The following is a 26492-nucleotide window of genomic DNA, read 5'->3' on the forward strand; positions in this document are numbered from 1 at the left end:
ATGCCCCATCTACCAATAGGTGCTCTTCTTTGCGAGACATAGGAAAATGTCCATGGTCTTTGTTGTTGAATCTGTGATTAAAATGTACTGCTCGACTGAGGGACCTTACAGATGATTGTATGTGTGGGGTACAGAGATGAGGTAGTCATTCAAAAATCATGTTAAACACTATTATTGCACACACAGTGAGTCTTGTGTGACTTGTTAAGCTCATTTTGAATCCTGAACTTATTTAGGCTTGCCATAACAAAGGGTTGAATACTTATTGACTCAAGACATTTCAGCTTTTCTTTTTTAATTAATTTGTAAAAATTTCTAAAAACATAATTCTATATCATTTAGCAGCCATTTTTTCCAATAATAGACTGGATCATATTTTCGCAATATTGCTTGGACCTATCTAATCTCCACCAAGTGCATAGGGTATCAGCTCGATTTGGGACTGGGCGTTAGTGGTAGTCAGTACGTTTACGTTACACACAATGATGTGATTGCTAAAGGGAATGTTAACCGTAACCTCCAAGTGTAAGGGTGGTCCTCAGAAATCAGGATTTGTGGTGCGTGCAGAAGTCATTTACAGTGCTATGAAAAAGTATTTGCCCCCTTTCTAATTTTCTCTACTTTTGCATATTTGTGATACTGAATGTTATCAGATCTTCAACCAAAACCTAATATTAGATAAAGGGAACATAAGTGAACAAATAACACAACAATTACATATTTATTTCATTTATTTCATAAACAAAGTTACGCAACACCCAATTCCCCTGTGTGAAAAAGTAATTGCCCCCTTACACTCAATAACTGGTTGTGCCACCTTTAGCTGCAATGACTCCAACCAAATGCTTCCTGTAGTTATTGATCAGTCTCTTAAGTCGCTGTGGAGGAATTTTGGCCCACTCTTCTATGCAGAACCGCTTTAACTCAGTGACGTGTGGGTTTTCAAGCATGAACTGCTCGTTTCAAGTCCTGCCACAACATTTCAATTGGGATTAGGTCTGGACTTTGACTAGGCCATTCCAAAACTTCCAATTTGTTGCTTTTTAGCAATTTTCATGTAGACTTGATTGTGTCTTTTGGATCATTGTCTTGCTGCATGACCCAGCTGCGCTTCAGCTTCAGCTCACAGACGGATGGTCTGACATTCTCCTGTAGAATTCTCTGATACAGAGCAGAATTCATGGTTCCTTCTATTAAGGCAAGTCGTCCAGGTCCTGAGGCAGCAAAGCATCCCCAAACCATCACACCACCACCACCATGCTTGACCTTTGGTATGATGTTCTTACTGTGGAATCCAGGGTTTGGTTTTCACCAGGCATAATGGGACCCAAAAGTTGACTCAAGTTTGCCAAAAAGCACCTGGATGATCATCAAGACTCTTGGAAGAACGTTCTATGGACAGATGATTCAAAAGTATAACTTTTTGGACGACATGGTTCCAGTAATGCCTGGCGAAAACCAAACTCTGCATTCCACAGTAAGAACATCATACCAAAGGTCAAGCATGATGGCGTGATGGTTTGGGGATGCTTTGCTGCCTCAGGACCTGGACGACTTGCCTTAATAGAAAGAACCATGAATTCTGCTCTGTATCAGAGAATTCTACAGGAGAATGTCAGACCATCCGTCTGTGAGCTGAAGCTGAAGCGCAGCTGGGTCATGCAGCAAGACAATGATCCAAAACACACAATCAAGTTTTGGTTGAAGATCTGATTACATTCAGTATCACAAATATGCAAAAGTAGATACAACTAGAAAGGGGGCAAATACTTTTCCATAGCACTGTAATTTGTATGACATAAAGGCATTACTAGTTTATAGGCATTTAAGGAGTAATGTTCACTACAGATTTGAAGGCAAAGCGTGCTGTGCCACGTAGTGCAAGGTGTTGCTGTAGCTAATAGCCTAATGGTCCCCTGCTAAAACAGTAAGCAAATCAGTTCAGCTCCATTGCACAGCACATGCACATCTCGAGAGTTAGTTGCTCTCTTGTGCAGAATCTCATCAGAAACACACACACACACACACACACACACACACACACACACACACACACACACAGTTGCATACATACATGCATGAACTATATAATATATTATGTTTACCATGCATTTGCAAAAAATAACTATTTTCACACACACGCTTCACTGCGCATAACATTGATGTCCTTTACAAGAGTACCCTCTGATACTAGTATCATGGCTCATGGTTTGAGAGAAAAAACATCTATTCAAATCCATACACCCACATCTTAGTCATGAAAACCCCATAGACATTTGCATTTTTCATGGTCCAATTATTTGAACCCTGTTTGAGTTCCTCAGATAAAACAAATGTCCCCTGTTTTTCCAGTGTGGGGTGGATGTATGTAACATAGATAGGGAGACTAACTAGGACTGCGAAGAGGGAAAGTAGCAGAACATTGAAGGATATTTGGTGTGATAAATAGCCTAGTTCTTGTACCCGTACCCCAGTCGTACACACACTGAAGAACTTTGTGGCTTTATTATGTGTGCATGCATGTTCTTTAAGTGCAACGTTAATGCATGTGAATGTGTGTTTATAATGGACTATTGTGTGTATGAGTGTGTGTGTTTTGTGTTCCCTCTCTGTCACCTGCTTTCCGGTTAACACCAGCTTCCCTGAACTACCGCCAAATAGTTAAGTCAACATGCAACGTCACTGTTATTTTGGCTCATCCTGTTGCCACAGACAATAGTGTCTGACTTGCTCCAAGACGGGACACACCCTTGACCTTTAACCTGGACTTGAGCCCTTAACCCCTTGCTTGAGGTAGAAGTTGCCCTTAAAAACTGATCTTGGATCAGATTACCTGATCCTGTATCAGTGGTTAAGGGGAAACATACTAGTTTACCTATTCTTAATTACTTAAAAGGTTCATATCACTGTCAGGAAATGCAAGCTCCTCCAGCCATAGCGCAAATCAGTGTCCTGACCCAAAGAGGTAAAGAAAGCCCTTATAAAGACAAGAGCAGGATGAGAACTATGGTAAGCATTCCCGATTTGGAATTCAGTCTGAGCTGATAAGATCCCATCTCTCGCGGTGCTTTGGTGGTTGTGAATGTGATGTTGGGCCCCACAGCAACACACACACACACACACACACACACACACACACACACAACCCCAGTCTCATGCGGTGCTAGTGGGTGATGTCATGGAGATGGCAGGTGTGACCGTGTCATGACAGTGAAGTTGTGGCTGTCGAAGCATTGACCAAGAACTATAGGCCTATATGGCTTCAAACTAAGAACAGATATAGCCCCTGGTTCACCTCAGACTTGACTGCCCTTGACCAGCACAAAAACATCCTGTGGCGTACTGCATTAGCATCGAACAGCCCCCGCGATATGCAACTTTTCAGGGAAGTCAGGAACCAATATACACAATCAGTTAGGAAAGCAAAAGGCTAGCTTTTTCAAACAGAAATGTGCATCCTGTAGCACTAACTCCAAAAAGTTTTGGGACACTGTAAAGTCCATGGAGAATAAGAGCACCTCCTCCCAGCTGCCCACTGCAATGAGGCTAGGAAACACTGTCACCACCGATAAATCTATGATAATCGAGAATTTCAATAAGCATTTTGCTACAGCTGGCCATGCTTTCCACCTGGCTACCCACCAGCTCTGCACCCTCTGCTGCAACTTTTCCTTCACCCAAATTCAGATAGCTGATGTCCTGAAAGAGCTGCTAAATCTGGACCCCTACAAATCAGCTGGGCTAGACAATCTGGACCCTTTCTTTCTAAAATTAGCCGCCGAAATTGTCGCAACCCCTATTACTAGCCTGTTCAACCTCTCTTTCGTAACGTCTGAGATCCCCAGAGATTGGAAAGCTGCCGCTGTCATCCCCCTCTTCAAAGGGGGTGACACTCTAGATCTAAACTGTTACAGTTCTATATCCATCCTGCCCTGTCTTTCGTAAGTATTTGAAAGCCAAGTTAACAAACAGATCACCGACCATTTCGAATCCCACCGTACCTTCTCCGCTATGCAATCTGGTTTCCGACCTGGTCATGGGTGCACCTCAGCCACGCTCAAGGTCCTAAACCATATAATAACCGCGATCGATAAAAGACAGTACTGTGCAGCCGTCTTCATCGACCTGGCCAAGGCTTTTGACTCTGTCAATCACCGCATTCTTATTGGCAGACTAAATAGCCTTGGTTTCTCAAATGACTGCCTCGCCTGGTTCACCAACTACTTCTCAGATAGAGTTCAATGTGTCAAATCGGAGGGCCTGTTGTCTGGACCTCTGGCAGTCTCTATGGGGGTGCCACAGGGATCAATTCTCGGGCCGACTCTATTCTCTGTGTATATAAATGATGTCTCTACGCAGACGACACCATTTTGTATACATCTGGCCCTTCATTGGACACTGTGTTAACAAACCTCCAAACGAGCTTCAATGCCATACAACACTCCTTCCGTGGCTAGTAAAACTAAATGCATTCTCTTCAATCGAACGCTGCTTGCACCCGCACGCCCGATTAGAATCACTACTCTCGGCGGGTCTGACTTAGAATATGTGGACAACTACAAATACCTAGGTGTCTGGTTAGACTGTAAACTCTCCTTCCAGACTCACATTAAGAATCTCCAATCCAACGTTAAATCTAGAATCGGCTTCCTATTTTGCAACAAAGCCTCCTTCACACATGCTGCTAAACATGCCCTCGTAAAACTGACTATCCTACCGATCCTTGACTTCGGCGATGTCATTTACAAAATAGCTTCCAACACTCTACTCAGCAAATTGGATGTAGTCTATCACAGTTCCATCCGTTTTGTCACCAAAGCCCCATATACTACCCACCATTGTGACCTGTACGCTCTACATACTACATATTCGTCACCAAACCCACTGGCTCCAGGTCATCTATAAATCACTTCTAGGCAAATCCCTGCCTTATCTTAGATCATTGGTCACCATAGCAACACCCACCTGTAGTATGCGTTCCAGCAGGTATATCTCACTGGTCATCCCCAAAGCCAACACCTCCTTTGGCCGCCATTCCTTCCAGTTCTCTGCTGCAAATGACTGGAACAAACTGCAAAAATATCTGAAGCTGGAGACACTGATCTCCCTCACTAACTTTAAGCATCAGTTGTCAGAGCGGCTTACCGATCACTGCACCTGTACACAGCCCATCTGTAATTAGCCCACCCAACTACCTCATCCCCATATTGTTATTTACATTGTTATTTATTTTGCTAATTTGCACCCCGGTATCTCTATTTGCACATCATCTTCTGCACATCTATCACTCCAGTGTTAATACTAAATTGTAATTATTTTGCACTATGGCCTATTTATTGCCTTACCTCCATAACTTACTACATTTGCACACACTGTATATACATTTTCTATTGTTTGACTGTACGTTTTGTTTCTTCCATATGTAACTCTGTTGTTTTTATCGCACTGCTTTGCTTTATCTTGGCCAGGTCGCAGTTGTAAATGAGAACTTGTTCTCAACTGGCTTACCTGGTTAAATAAAGGTGGAATAAAAATACAAAATAAAAATGATAATAAAGTTATATTAATTGTTAAAACAGTAATTTGACTTAGCTAAGGTAGTAGTGGGAAGAGTTTGATTGATGGTGTCATTTTTGGGGGGATTAGCTTATTTAAATATTTTATAGCTAGCCTAAATTCTGACACTAATGGGGACGTGAGAGTACCAATCAGTGTACCAATCAGTGTACCAATCTTGGAAAAGTCCCACAGAGCAATGTGTCGGAAATGTTCAACATTGTGTCCAACAATGTCATGGGGAACTCTGAATGAACCGCTGTTTTATGTAGTAGAAGTCAAGTTAAAGTTTTTACAGATATCCACATGGCAATCAATGTCACTGAAATGCATGGATATTTGACTACATACACAATAAAACATTTAAATTGAAATCTCAATTCATGACTATGTATACAGACCAACACTTTACATGGTGCGTTCATATTTTTTTTCAGTATACATTTAGGAGACTCAAAGAGTTTCATTGATTAGTTTGCATAGGTAGGGTATGGACAACTTCTCTCAATCCTGGCATGTGGGATAGAGAGGAGGGCACATGTGTCCTTGACAGGCTGGTGGGTAACCAGTCCCTGAAGTGGGACTAAAACAGGGATATAGCAAAGTTCAGGCACAGTTTCTCTCTTCTCTCATGAATAATGAAGTCAGAGCATCCTTCTATCGAGGATATGCTGTGCTGAGGATGATTCTGCAAGCACGCTTCTGGATGTGCTTCAGTTAATCAGAGAGGGCTTGAGTTAAGGAGAAATGCCAAGCTGGTGCTGCGTAATCCAGGCAGGGGTGAATGTAGCCTGTGTATATAGCTACCAGGTCAGCCTGTGGCACATTGAACCTTTTTAGTTTGCGTAGGAAGAACAACTTCTTGTTTCCCCTTCTAACCATGGATGTTACTTATTCATCCCACTGCAGATTCTTTTGCACAATGACTCAAAGAATTTTGACTGATTCACAGACTTGCAGGTCTTTCCCGTTGATTGTAAAGGGACTTGGATGGTGCGGGTTTATCACAAGTAGTGTACGCTGTTTGCTCGAGGAGGACTTGAGGCCCTGGTTAGTTTCTCTTTCTCCTTCTCCCTGTTTGAAGTGCTTCAGTAGGAAGGGGAGGCGTTGAGTCTGTGTGTGTGTGCGTGTGAGCACAGATGGCAGCTGCTCGGCCTGGCCTCTGTGTGGTAATTACTTTGTGTGGCGCGTTACTTAACTCTTAGCGCTGCAGTCTGCTGGGTTTCTCTCCTTTTGTTGTCGTAGACTCCTCAAAAAGAGAATGCTCTTAAAGCACAACTGAAGGCAATAATAAATGTATCTGATAAAAAACAGAATGTGGCATGGATATTACTCAAACATTTATTCTAGTGTCAAAATTGACTACAAAGTGTAAATAGGATAATTTTGTTCATAAAGTCATTCTCGTCCCAAAGCTGAGTTTTGTAAGTGAGTTCGTCATGACTTACTTGAGGGTTGGGTTTTGATTTCGACAATGCTCACTTGCCTTTTGTTCTCATGGGGGACTAGCATCACTAACTGCCACACTGAAATCTTGTTTTTCTTGAAGAGCAACACTGATGTGGAATTGGTGCGTTCAGTTGCTATTTAAGGGGGCATTCTGGGACATGGAAATGGCAGCACCAAGAGCTGCCAAGAGTTTACATTGAACTGAAGAGTCTGTCTTGTAGAGAGCAGACTTGGCCTAGATTGAAGCTTCTTGTAACTTCATCCATCTTCCAAATTCCAACTTGAGAGTAAGGAATCTTTCAGGAAGAATAGGCCATTTGGCCAAATTTAGGTGTTAGCATGATGTGCACGCTACATGCGAAATAGTTTTATGTTCACAATGTTTATTTGAGTCTTTAGATAAAATTATGTTGGTTGAGCTTTAGGTCAGTGGGCCACCATGTTGCTTAAAGCCCCAAAGAGTGTCTTGTACTGATGCTAACTGTATGCTAACTAATTTAACTAGTTGAGGGACAAGCCATATGTTGCCCAATGTCATAGTTAACCTTTAACCCTTTCCTTCCAGATTTCCTACCATGGCAGTGGGGAGGGAGCGGAGAGCGACGATTCCGAGGGGGAGAACCAGGAGCTTGCACAGATTGACAGAGGTATGTGGCCCGCTCGCTCAAACCAACCCTTCTATGGTCTTCGTTGTTACATGGATATGTACAAGATGGTCATTTAACAGATAAAGCAACTTCCAGGTAACACAGTATAGAAGAAGACAATAAGCTTATCGCTATCTCTGCCTCTTCAACTTTGACCTATACTCTTGGTCGTCCCCCTCAGAGAGGCGGCGGAATTGTGGCCTGACCCCTCTGGCCACCAGCCAGCAGCACAACCAGGGTCCCCTATCTCCGGCACGCCTCTGTCGCCTACGCCTCCTTCTAGACCCAACTCTGGACCGCCACTCATCCGAAGAAGAGCTGGAGCGAATCAACCGCGGCGTTGGAGATGGCAGGAAGTGGACGCTGCACCATTGCCACGGCGACCACCACAGCAGTGCCTCCAGCGACGAGGAGGTGCGGGACCTGTTCGGCTGTGGCCCGGTGGCGGCGGCCTTGGAGCCTGGGACTTGCCTGGCGGCCTCCCCCAGCCCGGTGCTCTTTAGCTCCAGCCCGCCTCGCAGCCTCAAGCCCCCGCCCCCCTTTCGGCTCCAGTTCCAGGTGGTGCAGCCTGCTGCCAGGCCCATTATCTTGACCCACTTTGACCAGTCAGCGGTTCCCTATAGGAAGCACAGACACAGCTACGGGGGAGAGGTTGGGAGGCCAAGTCTGGACTTGGAGAAAATGCAACAGGTTAGTGTTACTACGTAGCGTCTACAACTCTTAAATAGCAACCGTTAGTATAGCGTTGTTCATTCTCCAATCAGCCTAGCATTCTGTGGTTTGGATAGAATCACATAGCTGGGTCATTCTATGAATATAGTGCCTTTTGGGTAGTGCCTTTTGGGTAGTGTATTGTGTCATTTAGAGCACATTTTCAACTTCATAACAAAAAAAAATCCCATCTCGAGGTTAAATTAAGAAAAAAATGACTATAACAGTGACAGGTTTGACCGTAACAGGGTTGACAATTTCATCTTAAATCAGCCATTATCCCCCTTGTGATGGAGAATTAAAGCTTATTGTGTGGAAAACAGGGATGGAAGATTGCATTCAATCTTCACAACAATATTTGAAGTTTTTAAAACATTTGTAGCCTATCTATTTATGGGTAACAGGGTTAATGTGTTATGCTTGGCACGCTTTTCCACCACAAAACACCAGAAAATTACCAAAAAGAGTGGAACCAGCTCACCTGCTTTTACACTACATTTTGACCATTAGATGTTCAATGTTTCTTTTGAATAAAAATTAATATTTTTTACCATATTGAAAAGAAAGTAGGTTCACATTACAGGGTTGACCTTAAACCTGAGGGACTAAATGTAAATTAAATCACTAATCACATGAAATAATTAAAAGTCTTCAGAAATAACTTTCCCAAAGCAACAAAATAACTAGGGCTTTACAATGATGGTGAAAACTTGGGAAGATCTTGGGGTTAAGTAGATTAAAATCTTCCCAGAAGTTGGACAAACGTGACGTGGGATATTCCAAAAAGGGAGATAAAAAATTAATAAAATAATGTATTTACATGTAAACACACTGCTATTTGAATTTTTAACATGATTTCCTTTAGTTCGAGTCAGATTGTAGATGTAGGTGAACCAACTGTTAAATTGAGTGTTTTATCAAAAGTTATACACATAATGTTTGAGGGACATAAAAGACACTTGTGGAACATCCCAGTTCCCTTTGGGATTGTTATATTTATTATTGTTATAGTTTTCAATGCGAATTAAGGCCAAGGTCTCAAGCGATTAGCCATGCTAACTATAGCTCCTTTTTTACTACCAAAAAGTGAGGTATAAAACCTATTGTGGATTGCTATCTGTTCCCTGTAGACTACATCCAATCTTATAAAACAAACAGGAAATTATCATATTTGGATGGACTAACCATTTAAGCTTCACCGAAGGGGCATACTTTATCTATGTTGGATGATGATGCCATGTTCCAACTCTCGTTTGCGTGTGGAGTCCGAGGACCACACCTCAGATCTTCCAAGATGACTCATTGCACTTTGACGACCTTTTGACACAAGTGTATTTTTCATATTTTTCTCACCCAAGGACAGTTGACCAAGAAAGTAGTGTGAATATGTTATCACTCAAACGGTATTACGTACACTGTGGAACTAGGCCATACTTTAGGGTAGCCTTGTACCACCAGCCAGACTGTAGACTATGCTTCATTACATTGAGTTTGGGATTAGGTAAAGGGACACAATAGCGTTGCTTTCGTGCACACACGCACCCACACACTTCATGGCCGGGCGCTTGCCACCTCGGTGGTCCGGAGAGATGAAGGAGAGGGAGGCACGGACGGCAGATGTCTGCCCTCGTTTCTCACAAAAGCCAGCAAGGCAGAAGGAGAGGATTAAATACACAACAGAAAACGACAATGACTAATGAGTCACAGAGAAGCTGGTCCAGGGATCGTTAAAATCCAATAGCTACATTGGCCCAAACTCTGATATTGGAAGTGTGTGTGTGCGCCTGTGTGTAGGGAAGGATTTGAGGGGTCCCCATGTCCATGGGTGTTTCTGGAAAAAGGGAACAGATGAGAGACAGCACTGACAAAGGCTAGGGGAAATAAAAGGAAAGGACGAGGTTGTGTGTCTCTGTCTGATCTGCATCTTTGAGTGTGTATCTGAGTGTGTGTGTGTGTGTGTATCTGCATCTTTATGTGTGTATGTGAGCTCGGTCAAGTGGAATGGGAGGTGCTGTAGGGAAAACAATAGGGGGTTCTTCAGAGGTAGCTGCCAGACAATACTCTCCCATGAACCCTTTAGCTGGGCAACTCCAAGTCTGCGTCCCTATGGACCCTGGTCAAAAGTAGTGTACTGTATAGGGAATAGGGTGCCATTTGGGATGTATATTTGGAGTCTCCAAATTACCAATCTAAACAAAATGTCTAGACTTCTCCCTCCTTTCTATCAAATGTTCTCTCCCTCTGTTTTGTCTTTCATGTCTCAACTGTCTAAAAAGTCAAAGTCAAAAAACCTTTCTCTCTGTTCTTTCGCACAAACAACTATTTTACAGTGGACCACACTCTCTCCATAAAAAGAAAACCTAGAATACATTTTGCAACTATGTTTCCCGAAATTTGCAACCAGAGCCCCCCACTCCCACTATTCTACAATTTTGCACCAAATCAAGGAAATTGGTCTTGATGTTGACACAATACATTGTAGCACGGTGCTAGGACATACCATGAAGCCAAACACCGACTAGTAGTAGTAGCACCTTTGCAATAGGCTGCTAAAATAAAAGGAGAAGCAATTTAGAGGGGTTGTTAATGTCAGGGATACAACTCAGTAGTTGAGCGAGAAGGAAATGTGATAAAACCAGCATACGACATAACAGTGTGACATAATGTACAGTCATTTATCTTGTAATATTCTTAAGCGGGTCAAAGGGTCACACGGCTGTTGTTTTGTTGTTGTCTCTACTACTAATCCACCGCGCTCACGGTAATCCGAACCCAATTGCTCAGATGTGGCATGGCCCATTGTCTGTAGGAAATTATTGTCAGTTCATGTGGCAGATGTCTTTTTTGCCTGGCTGGCCACAAATGATTGGTCTGTCAGATATGCATTAAGTTACACAACTGTGCGACCTTGAAAAAAATCTGAATGTCCTCAAAATGACAGAAATGCATATAAAGTTTCAGGGATGATACAGAGCACATTTAAGAGCTATTTAATGATATTCACCAAACGTTCAACTACTAAACGGACTGTAGAAACATTGTTGTTGGGAAGGGTTGGGCATGTGAGGTCCATACCAAATCTCCTTCCCTCCACAACAGCAGGAGTCTCGCATTTACATTCTAACTTCCCCTTCCAAATAGCCCAATTCCCCTTCAATAGCACCAGTCCCGCTGCCTCCCCATCAGACAATTCCTTGATTGTAAAGGGCCCCCGTCACTTACGAGAGCGGTTTTGCTGGGTGGACTGAAGAGAAGGAGTCTTTGACAGGATATTATAAGCTTCATTGACTGGCTTGTTTGGTTTAGTAGCAGCTGCACTTTCTTGACTATAATTCTTAATTGACTCACAATGGTCAGTTGCTGTGACCTCATCGAACATGCATTTACTTCTAATTGTCAATGAAACCCATTGGTTGCTCTCTGAGGAATAAACTGCCCTCTAAGTGTGCAGTTTAAGCTGCATTCTTTGTATGAAATGGGCTCTACAAATCAATTCATTATTATTATTCACGGGTGTTTTGAAATGTTTCAGTATCACATGGACAGTATGCTGAGGGATAATGTTGGTCCAAAGAGGGATGTTTGCTCATAATTTTTTCTCCTTTGTTCCCCTCAGAAAATGCTCCTGAAAAAGAACTGTGGTGGGAAAACACGAACCATAAAGATTCGGGTGAGTTTACATTCATCTGCAATTTCACTTTATTGTACACAAATACACCCATATACTCCCAAATACACACTTAACCACTCACAAACCATTTTCCATCCAACCATTTTCATGCAAGTAAAGTACATGTCAGATAAAAGACTCACTACAGGCCTGATGGAAACAGCATAATTGTAATTTCCTAAATGTCAACAAAACAAAATATGCTAGACGGGTGGATATTTTTGGGGATGAAATAGGTAATGCGACAAAATGGCAGTGGAAATGTTTTTTCTTCACAATTGTTGATAGAATAACTGGAATGTCGAAGTAAACGGCAGTCACGCTTGCACAGTTTATTAAGCTACAGATGAATTAGGATATGATGAACTTCACAGGGTGGTGAAAGTGCTCGGTGATGAGCCTAATGATCATTTCCCATGAAAATCTTAATTTGTATGCTGGTGACATAATGGTCAGTGCTTTGCTGCCAATTGGCAAATAAAAATGATATTGCTCTAATCTCATCATGCAACCTCTGCACTGTATCTGTGAACCGTTGGCTAGAGCGCATGTGCCAGACCAGAGTGGGCAAATGTGCTCTTATCGCAAGACTTTCTGTGGCAAAACCATCGGCAGAGTAAAAAATGGGATGGAAACACAGAACTTCTGTTTTTTAATTCGGTAAATACGACAAAGTGCTTTTTATGTGTACTACATCATTACGCACAGCCTTTTATCCACAACAAGCCAGTTTCCATGGAAACACACCTCTGCAGGTAAAATGCGCATATCCTTTTTAGGTGAATATCAGATATTTTGCTTAAATCTTTCGACAAGTGGATTGAAACCTAGCTACATACAATGTCACACTCCTTTTGGCCCTTTATTGAAACTCAATTGCATTACTCCACTTGTTATAGGCTCGTTTTCTCTCTCTCTCTCACACACATTTACATTTACATTTACACACACACACACACATTTGTTTTACTATCCTTGTGGGGACCAAACAACTGATTCCCATTCAAAATCATATTTTCCCTAACTCCTAAACCTAACATTAACCCCAAACCTAACCCTACCCCTAAACCTAACCCCTAAGCCTAAAATAGCCCTTTTCCTTGTGGGGAACGGCGAAAAGTCCCCACTTGTTTTACTATCCTTGTGAGGACTTCTGGTCCCCACAAGGATAGTAAAATCAAAACACACACACACACAGAGTCCTTATCCCTTCAAGCCGAGCCATAATACCCAGTCAAGATGGCCGTGTCCATTAAAGTAGCAATAAGGCTGAGAGGTCATGCAGCACCGTGAACAACCGTCTGTCTCACTACCAACACCTGGATGCCCCTGCAAATGCATTCTGGGATAGAACCTGACACCAGTGTCATGTAAAAAAGCTCACAGTGTGAAATAGCTCACAATTATTGTGAGCATTTTTACACTTATGATTGGCTGTGATTGTGACATCAAAGCGTGAAAAAGCTCACGGCTTGAGAATTTTCACTGGTCAATTGCACAAGCTTCTGCTTCAATTATGCTTCTGGGTTATCGTGTTGTTTAGGTGGATAACATCAGTGCCTGATTTTAAATTGACACTGTTAACGTGAATAAATAAGTAATGATCACTTTTTAAATATATTATCGATTGTTTTGCGCTTCTGTCGGGGCTGGCTAGCTAGTGTCGGGTAACTTTAGCAACTGGGTGGATTGGCGAGAGTTTATGCGTTAGCATAGCGATTTAGCTGCAAACCTGTTAGCTAGTTGTGAACACTGTGTAGATGGCTGAGCTTGTGGCTGTGCCACTGCGCTTGTGCGGATCACTGTCCTCTCACCCACACCTCCACTACAATTACTTTGATTTGACATTGTTCAAATATGTTATTTTGATAACCAAATGTATTGATCTAACTAGCTGCCACTCTGTGCATCACATGATACACTAGCTCGCTAGTTACATGACCACAACTAGCCCTGACGTTCCTTATGCAGTCGAGCTTGTGACCGCAACCCACTTCCCTTCAGAGCTAACAGTAGCCTACCGTGTTTGCCTCTGCTGGCGCAATCCTTGAATGGAAAGTAAATACAAATAAAAACATTTGTGGTGAAGCCAATTAATCAGCTATCAACCACTGAGGTATATAGCTTGCTATGCATCAACACTACAATGATTGCCATGGTAGTACAATTTAACCAAAATCATCTGTTAAATTGCTGTCATTTATGTTACGAATGACCTCTACTGGCGTAATGTGGAACTGAAGACTCAACTTAGTTGTGTTTCTTCCAGGTTTGTCTCGATAATGCCAAGGAAAAAACGAGACCTCCCTTGGTGTCCTTTGTTAGTCCATGGCAATATGCTTAATTAATAGGTTGATTTTATTTCAGACATTACAGGCTATCTGGAAGAAAACGATTCATCCTCCCCCCTGGCAGGTATCAGACCAAAAGCAAAAATGTACATAAACAATTCCCATGTCTCATAATGATCTGCTGTCTTATAGCTGTTATTGATGACACTAGACAAGTCAAAGACAATCAGTATTCTTGCTGCCGAGGCAGAAAACTCTAGCTACAACAACATAGCCCACCGCAATACAATGTGTCATGCTCTTGTTGATAAACTTACCCACTGGACCGGCTTAATGTTAGGTTATTGACAGCAAACAACAGCACCGAAGTATGTGACCGGTTTCTATGTCAAGGGTGGTGGGGGAGGAAGAGAATACATCCTCAGAAAATAAAAAACCTGATAAGGGGCTTGCCCGTCCCCAATTTAAGACAAATGACAATTCACACGTTTTTCATCTGCTCTCCTTTTATACATTTACATTTTAGTCATTTAGCAGACGCTCTTATCCAGAGCGACTTACAGTTAGTGAGTGCATACATTATTTTTTACACTGGCCCCCCATGGGAATCGAACCCACAACCCTGGCGTTGCAAACGCCATGCTCTACCAACTGAACTACATCCCCTGCCAGCCATTCCCTCCCCTCCCCTACCCTGGGCCAATTGTGTGCCGCCCCATGGGTCTCCCGGTCGCGGCCGGCTACGACAGAGCCTGGATTCGAACCAGGATCTCTAGTGGCACAGCCTTAGACCACTGTGCCACTCGTCTTCAGACAAATTATTCAATCCCTCTGCTCATACTAAGACATATTAGTCAGACTTGAAGCCGTACAAGCCATGACTTCCAAGAAATGTATACAACTCCAACTTAGTTTTGCCTGATATATTCTTCACAAGCAATACAAACAGAATCAGTCCTTCAACCCAGATATTACTAATACAAGCAAGAGGTAGAATGTGGTAAGAGACATATGATGAAAAAGTATATAAAACTGAAAATGTGATTGCAAAGGGGGCAAAAGTATGATGAAGGTAGTGGCACAGTGAGGATGAATGAAGTGAATGATCGGGGATGCAGCAAGGAGACTTAGCGCCCAGGGGAGGCAGAGCGGTTGGGCACAGGATCAGGCTGCTCCTCAGAATGGACTGTGGGGTGGTCCGAGAAGAGCACAGGACCTGACGCTGCCAGAGCTTGTGCTCGCTAGGACAAACAACGATGCAAACAGTGAGTGGGATACTAACACAATCACGTTTAAACACAACTAATACAAGTAAATTGCTAGGAGTGAACAGTGAAACAGTAGAGAATTTAATACGTTCCTTGGGAACCCAGTCATTTTACATTTTTGTTCAATTCCACCAGAAGTACAGCTGAGGTATATTCAGTGACAACTCAGATGAAACATACTGAGTATGGTGTCCAAACTGGGTCCTTTTGAAGGAAAGGATGATTGAAGGGTTGAAGGTAAGTGCTAATGGCTACCCTGGTCTTTCCATAGAAAGGTCCTTTGGAGGAAGAATGTGGGGCATATATTTGACAGTTATCTAAACCAGTGTTTCTTAGGTAGGCCAGCGGTTAGAGCGTTGGGCCAGTAACTGAAAGGTCGTTGGTTCGAATACACGACAAGATGAAAAATCTGTCTGTGCCCTTGAGAAAGGCGCTTAACCGTAATTTGCTCCAGGGGCACCGTACTACTATGGCTGACCCTGTAAAACAACAACACATTTCACTGTATCAGGTTTATGTAAAAAAAATAAAAATAAAATGTAAACTGGTCCTGGGGACCTTTTTGTTTTTAGCCTGGCACTACACACCTGACTCAAATTATCAACTCATTATCAAGCTTTGATGATTTCAAACAGGTGTGTAGTGCTAAATCAAAAACAAAAATGTGCACCCCTGGGTCCCCAGGAACAGGGGTTAAGAAACACTGATCTAAACATTCTTTACAAGTTATACAGATGGGTGTTTACCTTCTGGGTATCTCAGCCTGTCGCACCTCCAACAGTGCTCTTAGGTCAGCTACAGGATCACATTAAAATGGGTAGAGTTTAAGACATGCAACTTCTATGAGACATGCTACATGTATAATGGCAATATGAAGAATAATACGTTTGGCAGTGCTGACAAAGATTCGGGAGGAGCGATTCCCCTTGCTACCCTATAAGCAAACAGCAGGGACTTGAATTTCATGCACACTGCTGATGGGAGCCAGTGGAGTGTGAAGGAGTTTTACACAGTCTGGTAGGGGTACACAATGTTGTTATCTGTGACCGAGGTCTTGGAGCAGACAGGCCTTTCCAGGGAGGAAGAGCAGCTTCTCTTGTCAATGTTGAGCTTGAGGTGGTAGGCTAACATCCAATCTGCTAGACATGCAGAGTTGAGCGTCTTTTCGTCTGGAAACAGGAGAGGACAGAGAGACACAATTAGGGTAACTCGGTGTAACTTAGTGTGATTGGTAAAGTCTCAGCAACACTTACGTCCGGTCCCAAAATCGCTCCCTACCCCTCCCCTTGGCCCTAACCATTTGTTTCTTTAGATCTGTAAGGTGTGAGATCCATCATTGCACTGCTTATAGCCTACCTGCCCAGACCCTACAGATCTGCAAACATTGAGGGGATAGGGCCAAGGGGGAGGGAGCGATTTAGGACTGGCTTTACAAAGCATTTAGAGCTAGCTAGCCAGCCCCGACGGAAGTGCAAAACAACCGATAATATATATTTGAAAAGTGATCATTACTTATTTATTCACGTTTACAAGTGTCAATTTCAATCATGCACTGATGTTATCCACCTAAGAAACACTGATAACCTGGAAGCAAAATTTAAGCAGAAGCGCGAGCAATTGACCCGTGATCATTTTCACACTGTGAGGATATTTACAGCATGTGTTATAAATGTGAAAAAGATCACAGTCAATCATAATCATTGATTGTGAGCTATATCACGCTGTGAGCCTTTTACATGACAACCGGCACTGGTTTATATGATCCTCTGCTACAGCTACTACGTCTAATCTAACAAGAAAGCAGGAAGTCTATATTAAACAGCGAGCAATTATCGTTTCAACACAGCTTAGAACTTACCAATTGACTTTCCTTATAGGTCCAAAATTACTATATACTATACTATCAACGCTGGGCGGTAACCAAGGGTTTCTTTAAGGCATGTGACGCTAATTAAAATGATATTTTTGTGCAATGGGTCATCATTTTAACAATGGCTCAGCGAAGATGCAAGCTATATATGCTAGCTCTAAATATGATCTCAGTGCTGAGACCACTCTAGGGTGTTTTTGGAGCGCCATGTGTGACCAGCGGGGTAAGCATGTGGCCCCTGGGTTGTGTAAGGGGTTGGGGAGGAGTGTGTGTGTGGTTACCTATGTAGTGCACTACTGTTAGAGCAGGAAGGAAGACTTCTGGGGGATGAGAACACCACTGACACACACTATGTCCTAAACATCACCCTTGTATCCTATGTAGTGCACTACCTTTGTCTCTGGGGGAAGATATGACTGACACTGACACACAGCACGGTCTGAACCACAATGTGTCCCACATGGCACCATATTTACCTGACCATATAGTACACTGCTTTATAGCAGAATGGAGTACACTATAGTACTTTATAGCAGAATGGAGTACACTATAGTACTTTATAGCAGAATGGAGTACACTATAGTACACTGCTTTATTGAATCTGGGTTTCTATAACCAGTGTCCAGACTACTAGGCTGAATCTGGGTTTGTATAATCAGAGTGTCCAGACTACTAGGCTGAATCTGGGTTTGTCCAGACTACTAGGCTGAATCTGGGTTTCTATAACCAGAGTGTCTAGACTACTAGGCTGAATCTGGGTTTGTATAATCAGAGTGTCCAGACTACTAGGCTGAATCTGGGTTTGTATAACCAGAGTGTCCAGACTACTAGGCTGAATCTGGGTTTGTATAACCAGAGTGTCCAGACTACTAGGCTGAATCTGGGTTTGTATAACCAGAGTGTCCAGACTACTAGGCTGAATCTGGGTTTGTATAACCAGAGTGTCCAGACTACTAGGCTGAATCTGGGTTTGTATAACCAGTGTCCAGACTACTAGGCTGAATCTGGGTTTCTATAACCAGAGTGTCCAGACTACTAGGCTGAATCTGTGTTTGTATAACCAGAGTGTCCAGACTACTAGGCTGAATCTGGGTTTGTATAACCAGAGTGTCCAGACTACTAGGCTGAATCTGGGTTTGTATAACCAGAGTGTCCAGACTACTAGGCTGAATCTGGGTTTCTATAACCAGAGTGTCTAGACTACTAGGCTGAATCTGGGTTTGTATAATCAGAGTGTCCAGACTACTAGGCTGAATCTGGGTTTGTATAACCAGAGTGTCCAGACTACTAGGCTGAATCTGGGTTTGTATAACCAGAGTGTCCAGACTACTAGGCTGAATCTGGGTTTGTATAACCAGAGTGTCCAGACTACTAGGCTGAATCTGGGTTTGTATAACCAGAGTGTCCAGACTACTAGGCTGAATCTGGGTTTGTATAACCAGAGTGTCCAGACTACTAGGCTGAATCTGGGTTTGTATAACCAGAGTGTCCAGACTACTAGGCTGAATCTGGGTTTGTATAACCGAGTGTCCAGACTACTAGGCTGAATCTGGGTTTCTATAACCAGAGTGTCCAGACTACTAGGCTGAATCTGGGTTTGTATAACCAGAGTGTCCAGACTACTAGGCTGAATCTGGGTTTCTATAACCAGAGTGTCCAGACTACTAGGCTGAATCTGGGTTTGTATAACCAGAGTGTCCAGACTACTAGGCTGAATCTGGGTTTGTATAACCAGAGTGTCCAGACTACTAGGCTGAATCTGGGTTTGTATAACCAGAGTGTCCAGACTACTGGGCTGAATCTGGCTTTGTATAACCAGAGTGTCCAGACTACTAGGCTGAATCTGGGTTTGTATAACCAGAGTGTCCAGACTACTAGGCTGAATCTGGGTTTCTATAACCAGAGTGTCCAGACTACTAGGCTGAATCTGGGTTTGTATAACCAGAGTGTCCAGACTACTAGGCTGAATCTGGGTTTGTATAACCAGAGTGTCCAGACTACTAGGCTGAATCTGGGTTTGTATAACCAGAGTGTCCAGACTACTAGGCTGAATCTGGGTTTGTATAACCAGAGTGTCCAGACTACTGGGCTGAATCTGGGTTTGTATAACCAGAGTGTCCAGACTACTAGGCTGAATCTGGGTTTGTATAACCAGAGTGTCCAGACTACTAGGCTGAATCTGGGTTTGTATAACCAGAGTGTCCAGACTACTAGGCTGAATCTGTGTTTGTATAACCAGAGTGTCCAGACTACTAGGCTGAATCTGGGTTTGTATAACCAGAGTGTCCAGACTACTGGCTGAATCTGGGTTTGTATAACCAGAGTGTCCAGACTACTAGGCTGAATCTGGGTTTGTATAACCAGAGTGTCCAGACTACTAGGCTGAATCTGGGTTTGTATAACCAGAGTGTCCAGACTACTGGGCTGAATCTGGGTTTGTATAACCAGTGTCCAGACTACTAGGCTGAATCTGGGTTTGTATAACCAGAGTGTCCGGACTATTAGGCTGAATCTGGGTTTCTATAACCAGAGTGTCCAGACTACTAGGCTGAATCTGGGTTTGTATAACCAGAGTGTCCAGACTACTAGGCTGAATCTGGGTTTCTATAACCAGAGTGTCCAGACTACTGGGCTGAATCTGGGTTTCTATAACCAGAGTGTCCAGACTACTGGGCTGAATCTGGGTTTGTATAACCAGAGTGTCCAGACTACTAGGCTGAATCTGGGTTTGTATAACCAGAGTGTCCAGACTACTAGGCTGAATCTGGGTTTCTATAACCAGAGTGTCCAGACTACTAGGCTGAATCTGGGTTTGTATAATCAGAGTGTCCAGACTACTAGGCTGAATCTGGGTTTGTATAATCAGAGTGTCCAGACTACTAGGCTGAATCTGGGTTATTATAACCAGAGTGTCCAGACTACTAGGCTGAATCTGGATCTGGGTTTGGGATACCCTCCCTATTTGTGTGAATTTAGTTCAGATGTTTTGTAATAATGTATTGAATAAAGTGTAAAGAACTAGATTTGTATTTATTCTAAATGATTTCGTTTTGTATATGGAGAACTACTTTTTTATTGTAATTGAGATTTTTACTGTAGTATCGATTCTGCGTTGTTAATATATTACTTGATACACTACTCTGGATACACTGGGCCCCGTGTAGCTCAGTTGGTAGAGCATGGCGCTTGCAACGCCAGGGTTGTGGGTTCGTTTCCCACGGGGGGGCCAGTATGAAAATGTATGCACTCACTAACTGTAAGTCGCTCTGGATAAGAGCGTCTGCTAAATGACAAAAATGTAAATGTAAAATGTTACCCTTTGGTGTATCACCAGGGATGAAGTCACTTTCCATTGTTAACGGGCTGCTCTGTGTTGTGTTCCTCTGCTACAGAGATGATGTTCATTATCTCCTCCTCTCATTGTTGTTTTTGTTGTTAATGGTGACTCGTGGTTCTTGGTAATGGGTATTTTCCAGGCACAGCATTTTCTAGTACAGTAGATCTTTAGAGCGTTGTGCCCCCCCCCCAAAATCGCTCCTTCTTTCTCTCTCCATCTCTCTTGTTACCCCGTTCTTTCTCTTCACCACTCTCTCACCCTCCCTCCTCTCCCTGCTTGCTCTCCCCTTCAACGTCTCTTTTTCCCTTTCTCCCTGCCTCGGTCTTTCTCTTTTCTCTTTCGCCTTCTCCCTTTTTCTCCATTAACCTAATTCTCCCTCTCTCTTTTTCCTGGCATGGGTCCAGGAGAGACACTACATTTCAGGATGTTGTGTATCCCTGGAAATAATCAGAATTCATGAAAACATAATAGTTTTGAAAACATAGCTTGTCCAAAAAAAGTGGTCTCTTGGCACAACTTATCCCGGGTATGGGGTATATTGAGCATAGGGACAGGCTAAGTTGAGCAGCCTTGGGATAACGGTGTCCTGTGACCGTGGGTGATGGTAGGTCAAAGTTTTGTTCATGGCAGAGGGGGCTGGTGGGAGGAGCCATTACAATGAGCTTGTCCTATAGTTCCTCCCACCAGCCTCCTGATTCATGGAATGGGGGTGTGGTATATTGTATATCTTAAACGTATGCCTACATGCAGATATAGATCTCTGTTCAATATCACTTACCCTTCCATTTCTTGACCAGTTGTCTGGGACAGGGATGTTGTTTCGATGTGCCAAGTCGTAGGCAAGTTCTCTGCATTTGAGGCTACTAAGCCCATGAAACTGGTCCGCGTGATTCTTGATATGTTTAGCAAGCTCAGACTCTTGACTTTTTCCACATTTTGTTACGTTACAGCCTTATTCTAAAATGGATAAAAAATTAAAAATAACATCTCAATCTACACACAATACTCCATAAAGCGAAAACAGGAACAGGTTTGTAGAAATGTTTGCAAATGTATTTAAAATAAACAAATGCCTTTTTTACATAAGTATTCAGACCCTTTGCTATGAGACTCGAAATTGAGCTCATGTGCATCCTGTTTCCAATGTTTATCCTTGAGATGTTTGTACAAGTTGATTGGAGTCCACCTGTGGTAAATTCAATTGATTGGACATGATTTGGAAAGGCACACACCTGTCTATAAAGGTCCCACAGTTGACAGTGCAAGTCAGAGCAAAAACCAAGCCATGAGGTCGAAGGAATTGTCCGTAGAGCTCCTCACAGGATTGTGTCGAGGCACAGATCAGGGGAAGGGTACCAAAAAATGTCTGCAGCATTGAAGGTCCACAACAACATAGTGGCCTCCATCATTCTTAAATGGAAGAAGTTTGGAACCACCAAGACTTCCTCTGTGGAGATGGGAGAACCTTCCAGAAGGACAACCATCTCTGCAGCACTCCACCAATCAATCAGGCCTTTATGGTAGAGTGGCCAGACGGAAGCCACTCCTCAGTAAAAGGCACATGACAGCCCGCTTGGAGTTTGCCAAAAGGCACCTAAAGGACTGGGTCCGTGAGAAACAAGATTTTCTGGTCTGATGAAACCAAGATTGAACTCTTTGGCCTGAATGCCAAGCGTCACGTCTGGAGGAAACCTGGCACCATCCCTACGGTGAAGCATGGTGTTGGCAATATCATGCTGTGGGGATGTTTTTCAGAGGCAGGGACTGGGAGACGAGTCAGGATCGAGGGAAAGATGAATGGAGCAAAATACAGAGAGATCTTTGATGAAAACCTGCCACAGAACGCTCAGGACCTCAGACTGGGGCGAAGGTTCACCTTCCAATAGGACAACGAACCTAAGCACAAAGCCAAGAAAATGCAGGAGTGGCTTCGGGACAAGTCTCTGAATGTTCTTGAGTGGCCCAGCCAGAGGCTGGACTTGAACCCGATCTAACATCTCTGGAGAGACCTGAAAATAGCTGTGCAGCGACATTCCCCATCGAACCTGAGAGAGCTTGAGAGGATCTGCAGAGAAGAATGGAAAACACTATTTCAGTTTTTTCTCTTTTAATACATTTGCAAAAATCTGTTTTGTCATTATGGGGTATTGTGTGTAGATAGAGATTATTATTATTTTTTGTTATCAATTTTAGAATAAGTGGAAAAAGTTAAGGGGTCTGAATACTTTCCGAATGCACTGTACATGTTAGTTTTATTTTTTTGTCAATGTACCTCGTCAGTATCATTGTCTATTTTTTCATCCATTGCTGCTGCTCAAATGGACTTATTCCCTTCTCTCACTTCCTTGGCTGCTCTCTCAAGAACATCAAGGGGAGCTAGACCCCTGATTGTTTTACATTTGTATACATTTACATTTTAGTCATTTAGCAGACGCTCTTATCCAGAGCGACTTAGTATACACAGGGCATGATGATGTCTGCTCTGTAACAATAAAAATGCACTATCTTGAGTTCATATGCATGACCCATTGCAAAAATACTATGCATATTATGACTAAAACGGACAAAATGTAATCATAATTTGTATTGGGTATGGTGGCCATTGACTCGACTTACCCCAAGGCAAACAATTTGACTATATTAGCCTACACAACTACAAGGATGCACTTTCATGCTAGGTTTAGGACTTCATATTGTAGCTTGTAGAGACACCAACTGATGAACAAAACCTTAAAATGATCTACTTTGTTTTAGATACAAACATCATGAAGCCTATAACAATGAATTAATTTTACTTTGTTAAAGTCAGTTTTTTGGACATAACTTGCTTACCAATTTTTCCATGTGGTTTCTTCCTTCACAGACTCCATGAAATGATGACCTCTCCCTAAATATTTGGTCACATGATTGATTTTGTTTATGGTTTCCTAGAAACAAGGGGTGGCATAACTAACCCTTTGGCTCAACTTACCCCACTCTCCCCTACTCCTGAAACTTAAACTCTGGGGTGGGAGAGAGTAGGAGGTGGAGGGAGGTGGAGAGAGCTCTTTCCCAGGGATGGAGCCGCCAAGAGCCGTGTCTGGTTTCAGCCCCCGAAGAGGAGGGGGAAGAGGGAGGGGGAATTGTGAGTGGAAGAGCAAATTCGAGACAGAGGCATATGGAGAGAGGGAGAGAGATGGAGAGCTGGATGAAAGACTCCTGTTAAGAAACGTGAGACTGGCAGCACCTCAATGTGTCCATTTAAAGTTAGCGTTATCATGCTAGCTAGCAATATTAGTCTGATTTGATCCAGGCTCAGGTCAGGGGCATAACGCACTTTACACTGTTGATGTGGAAGTCAGCACATTACAGTAACAGCATGTACATTATATTGAGGTGATGGACAAGGCAGAGAAATATGGTACTGAAGGGATGTGGGGTGGGGTGATTGGAGAAATGGGTCCAGGTTGAGGGAGGGATTAAAAGAGAGAAAGGAGGATGATGAAATGATAGAACGTATCGCACAAACCCCAACCCCAGACTCTCTCTCACACTCACTCTCCTCTGTTTGCCCTCTATCCACGGAGGCCAGTTCCTGATTACAGTGAGTGAGCTACAGTATCACAAGGCCCCAATCTTTCACCCTAGAACTTCCACTACCCCCCTGAGTAGGCCGGAGAAAGTGCTGCCTCACTGCCAAATCACACGAAGCTATTTCCTGCTATTTCCTGTCAAGGAGAAAATGACTAATTTTAGACAGACCCTGCAGTCCTTCACAACTGAGAAGAGTGGGAGTCTTGCCCAGGGCTCCATACAGTATGCAGTGGAACAGTTATGTCACTAGCCCTGTTATGAATATAAAGTCTCATTGAAATTTTTGAAATGAAATATCATACTTTTCCATTCAGTCCTCTTCCTGCATGTCTGTGGTTTTGGTCACATTTGTCATTCACTTGCAGAAATATCAGATAGTTACCGAGAATGTTTTAGTTCTGGGTGTCACTATTCAAAGTCACTAAAGTCATTATTCTAAGCTCATTTGAAGCAGAATTTAGTTAGAAATTGAGTTTCAGTTATTGCTTTATGAACCGTATCTGCAGTTATTCTGGATGCAAAGGAATGATAGTCTGGTTACCAAAGTCGTTCTAGGGTAACTCCATGGCAACTCGGTGTAAGGGTTGCCTACTGTGAATATTGCCTAGAGAAGCAGGGTAAGCCCTGCTCTTTCCATCTACCCAGATCCATAGGATTTTAAAAAATGGATTAGCCAAAACGCACTCACCATTCCTTCCTTTTTTTAACCATACTCTCTCTTTTTCTGTCCACAGAACTTGACTGGCACACGCCCTCCACCCAGGTACGCCTACGATCCCTCCATTTTTGCCTTCCGGTCCCTCAGCACAGTCCCTCCTTGCAGTCCACTGACTCTGTCCGAAGACTGCCCATATGTGTGAGGGGATAACACCAACAGACCCCCCCCACACACACACACACACACTTATTGACTCTATAGGAGACCCCCAGACTATAACTTGTCTCAGCTTTGAACTCTGAAGACTGAGCTAAATAATGAGTAATAATACCATTTATAGTAATGACCGATAGGACAACTTGACAAAGCCTATGTTTGAAGGTCAATATAGTACTCTCAGGTAATCCCACTCTGTCAAGTCATGCTCTTGCTCGGACAACTGCTCACCGGACAGAAGCATCGAAGACACCAAGAATGGGGTGATCTTAACCCTGAAATTGGATGATGATGTGACAGGCAGATGGTATGTCCTGGCGAATGACAAGGCTGCAATAGAAATCTCTTTTGAAAACACACCGCTTCACTCAAGCTCTTAGTTCCAAGGACACTTCAGATATTTCAAACATTAACAGCCGTCTTTTGTTCAGAAAAATGGACTTCACTATCAAATATATTTTAGAAGGACAACACAAGCATTGGAAAGCATTCAAAGACTACTCCGATGCGTTTGATGTTCACAAGAGAAATGTATCTTGACGACAATCAAGGGTCAATCAAACTCAAGACAGGTTCGTTGTCTAGACTGGAAAAAGCTAATTAGGACCACACATTAACAGAGGGTTTCTTGACACATTGCAAGCTGTACACTGCACGATATACACTACCGTTCAAAAGTTTGGGGTCACATAGAAATGTCCTTGTTTTCAAAAGAAAAGCAAATGTTTTGTCCATTAAAATAAAATAGATCAGAAATACAGTGTAGACATTGTTAATGTTGTAAATGGCTATTGTAGCTGGAAACGGCTGAGTTTTAATGGAATATCTACATAGGTGTACAGAGGCCCATTATCAGCAACCGTCAGTCCTGTGTTCCAATGGCACGTTGTGTTTGCTAATCCAAGTTGATCATTTTAAAAGGCTAATTGATCATTAGAAAACCCTTTTGCAATTATGTTAGCACAGCTGAAAACGGTTGTACTGGCAGCTTCATTAAATAGTACCGCAAAAGACCAGTCTCAACGTCAACAGTGAAGAGGCGACTCCGGGATGCTGACCTTCTAGGCAGAGTTGAAAAGAAAAAGCCATATCTCAGACTGCCCATCTTAATCTTTTAGTTTTATTGGCCAGTCTGAGATATGGCTTTTTCTTTGCAACTCTGCCTAGAAGGTCAGCATCCCGGAGTCGCCTCTTCACTGTTGACGTTGAGACTGGTGTTTTGCGGGGACTATTTAATGAAGCTGCC

General features: G+C 42.9%; 1 protein-coding gene across 1 annotated transcript in view; it reads left to right on the forward strand.

The window, feature by feature from the left end:
- The window catches only part of LOC121539657, a 48312-nt gene extending 22365 nt beyond the window's left edge, over positions 1-25947 (forward strand). Inside the window, exons 2-5 of the mRNA XM_041848326.2 lie at positions 7571-7652; positions 7834-8342; positions 11980-12033; positions 25107-25947. Of these exons, the coding sequence (XP_041704260.1) occupies positions 7571-7652; positions 7834-8342; positions 11980-12033; positions 25107-25232 (771 nt within the window). The 3' untranslated portion in view covers positions 25233-25947. The remainder of the gene's footprint in view (positions 1-7570; positions 7653-7833; positions 8343-11979; positions 12034-25106) is intronic.
- The last annotated feature ends 545 nt before the right edge of the window (positions 25948-26492 follow it).

Source organism: Coregonus clupeaformis, chromosome 34 (assembly GCF_020615455.1).
Source record: "Coregonus clupeaformis isolate EN_2021a chromosome 34, ASM2061545v1, whole genome shotgun sequence".
NCBI classification, from domain to species: Eukaryota; Metazoa; Chordata; class Actinopteri; order Salmoniformes; family Salmonidae; genus Coregonus; species Coregonus clupeaformis.